Source organism: Rhamphochromis sp. 'chilingali' (assembly GCF_963969265.1).
Source record: "Rhamphochromis sp. 'chilingali' genome assembly, chromosome: 6".
NCBI lineage: Eukaryota > Metazoa > Chordata > Actinopteri > Cichliformes > Cichlidae > Rhamphochromis > Rhamphochromis sp. 'chilingali'.
The window spans coordinates 13,570,239-13,573,352 of NC_137933.1; the positions used below are offsets into that span (position 1 = coordinate 13,570,239).

The 3,114-nt window shown below is 43.9% G+C and overlaps 1 protein-coding gene across 1 annotated transcript; it reads right to left on the bottom strand.

Annotated features, from left to right (window-relative positions):
* Positions 1 to 452: 452 nt before the first annotated feature.
* rxfp3.3a1 (relaxin family peptide receptor 3.3a1) lies at positions 453 to 1,955 on the bottom strand (the record flags this gene model as incomplete). The annotated part of the gene is made up of 1 exon (XM_080885864.1): positions 453 to 1,955. The coding sequence occupies one exon, from the start codon at positions 1,953 to 1,955 to the stop codon at positions 969 to 971; it is 987 nt and encodes a 328-aa protein (XP_080741990.1). The 3' UTR covers positions 453 to 968.
* Positions 1,956 to 3,114: the final 1,159 nt, after the last annotated feature.

The following is a 3,114-nucleotide window of genomic DNA, read 5'->3' on the forward strand; positions in this document are numbered from 1 at the left end:
ATTTTACATTTAGTTCAATTCAGTCAGCAGCTGTCCAGTGCTCATCCAAAAATAGACCATAATCTCTGATATGAATGTGTAACTTATATTTACCTGACACCTGCTCATTGAGAGGCTCTTCTTTTCATCTGATGAGTAAGTGAGGACGCAAAGCCATTACAAAGTCGCTTCATTTGAGATCACCAGCTTCCATGTTCTGTTCACCGTCACATCAGCTGCTCATGAGTCAAACCGGTAAACACCTGCTAATCAGATCACCCGTTTCATTAGTTGTGAGGATAACTGACCCACGTGACAACTGAAAAACAGTTTTATTATCACACACACACAAAGAGTACATACATTTTTCTCGGTATTTCCAACAATCATATTTCAGTTTGTCTTTTGTGTCTCTTTGCACCTGTAAATGATTGATGTCTAAAAAAAGAAAATGAAACACGTGACCTGCAACTTTCACCTCTTTGCTTCAAGCCGGTGAAGACTTTAAGTGCGGTTGTGTGTACGCTGTTAACAGTATTTGCCAAGACATTCACCGAAGGATGTAAAAGGCGTTTAGCCACTCAACACCACCAGCACACCTAAGCATATTGTCATGCGCAATTACGTGCGGACTTTGAACTAGAGACACTCACAAACATCATAGATCATTTTGGTGAACAGCTGTTGTGCCATAATGTTCATATTTGGACTAGTTTTTACACAAAATAGGTGATTCTATAGAGCCCAGCCCTACAAGCTAAACGATTCAGCCACATTACGCTTTAAAAAAGTAGATGGAGTAGTAGACTTTAAAATCAAGAAACACTCATCAAAATTAAAAGTTTCTGAGTCTTGACACGATGTTGCTCGGCCTGATTGCTTATTCTGGTTGTTTTGGCTCGTTTTCTGCGTGCGCATTAAGCGCGTCATTGTCTGCCAACACCTTTCGCCCTGCGTAAAATCATCGGCAGGACTCGACAAAACACCCACTATCCTCTGTGTATCAGACCTCTCAGTTTGGTCCTAAACTCCTTTCTCATTAGGCAGTAAATGATTGGGTTGAGGCAGCTGTTGGTATGCGCCAGACACACTGTCAGTGGGAACACATACGTATGAACCGTGTAGTACGCATTATCCCAGTTTGCAGCGTTCAGTTTGACCAGTACGCTCCACAAGGTCATGGCATGATTTGGCATCCAGCAAAGAAAGAAGCACAGCACGACGATGGTGATAGATTTTGTAACTTGGGATCTGCGTTTGGGGTTGCTGGTTTTCATACTCCGTTTGCGGATGAAGCGCAGCAGCATGATGTAGCTGATGGACACAATTGACATGGGCAAAACAAAGCCTACGACGATTTTCTGTATGTGGTAGAGTGCTAACCAGTACTGTCCACCTGGAAACCTCAGCAGACACAGTTTTTCTCCAGTTACGCTGGTGACTGTTGAGAAAATCGACGTGGGCGCAGTCGCCAGAGTCGCCAGTGTCCAAATAATTGCGCAGACCCATTTGGCGGAGCACGATCTCCGCGCGGTTCTGTTCTTCAGGGCAGAAGCGACCGACCAGTAGCGGGTCACGCTCATGGCGGTGAGGAAAAACACGCTGGCGTACATGTTCATCACGGTGACGGACAGGATGATTTTGCACATTGCATATCCAAACGGCCAGCTGAAGTCCAGCGCGGTGTCCACGGCCCAGAAAGGCAGGGTGAGAACAAACTGCAGGTCCGTAACGGCCAAATTGAACACGAAAAAGTTCACTCTGGACTTCTTCCTTTCTTGTTTGACCCTGATAAAGAAGAGGACCAGCAGGTTGCCGACCAGACCCGCAGCGCAAACGACCGAATACACCAGACAAATGAAGAATCTCAGAAGCGGGGTCCGGTCTGCGGTCACGTCTATGTCCACGAGGTTTTGGAAGAGCTCCATCTCGGTCACTGACTTGTTCAAATAAAAGCTTTCATTTTCTTCACTCATAATGCCAGCCAGCAGCTCACAGACACTTCGGGATGAACTAGATGCAGGTGTACACTTTTTTTCTTAAGTCTTTTTTTCTTAAGCTAGATCCAAACGGCTGCATCTCAAGAGTGCCACAAACTCATCTGTCTCTATCACCTCCCCTCGCTCGCTCCTTTCTCCTTAGCTCTCCTTAGCACGACAGGACCACTCACCCCACCAGTGGCGGTCCTAGCCTGTTTGGCGCCCTGGGCGAACACTCCCTCTGCCCCCCCCCACACACACACACACACACAGATAAAACATATTAAGGATTGTACATTAACATAAAGCTGTTGTACACACACACACACACACACACACACACATATGAAGAGAGAGAGAGAGAGTATGCATAGTATGCAAACGCTACCAAACAGCCATCATAATTCGTCATACAATGAGAACAGGACAAATCAACAATTGACAATGACTAATTAATATTAAAATCTGTAACATAATGTATTGTTTGGAGTTTAGTCCGTTACTGTTACTATTTTTACCATTTCTTCTTGGAGCAACTGTAATGCACATAATTTCCTTAGGGATTAATAAAGTATTCTGATTGTTTCAGGATGACCTGCCATTATCCAATGACACATCTGCTTACCTGTATCTTTTGCTCGTTTCTCCTCCTCTTCTTTTCTCTTTTTTCTAAACTGAGGACCTGATGGCTTTGAACTTTTCTTGTCCATCTTCCACTGGTTTTAATTTTGCACTGCAGTATGAACACCCATCCCTCAACCCAAGGATCACCACAACATGATCTAACACACCTACACCTTAGTTCACAGATTCACTTTGTCTAGGGTGCATTTCTGAGATTTCACACAACCCAGGATTCAAATCATGAATACATAATGGGCTTGGATTTACATCATTATGAATGAAATGCGCTCTATTTGGAAGCAGCCGCCCCCTCCTCCCCTTTCGACGGGTTGTGTGTGAGACTTTAAATCATCAAACTGTAAATTTTAAATTGTTATTGATCCCTTTATCCCTAGTCCTAAAGTGTATATTTATTTTCTTACTCTTCTTATATATATTGTTTGTTTACTTGCACTGCTGTAACTGGAGCCTCGTTGTCTCGTCTCTCTATATACTGGACTGTAGCGGAGATGACAAAGTTTACTTTGACTTC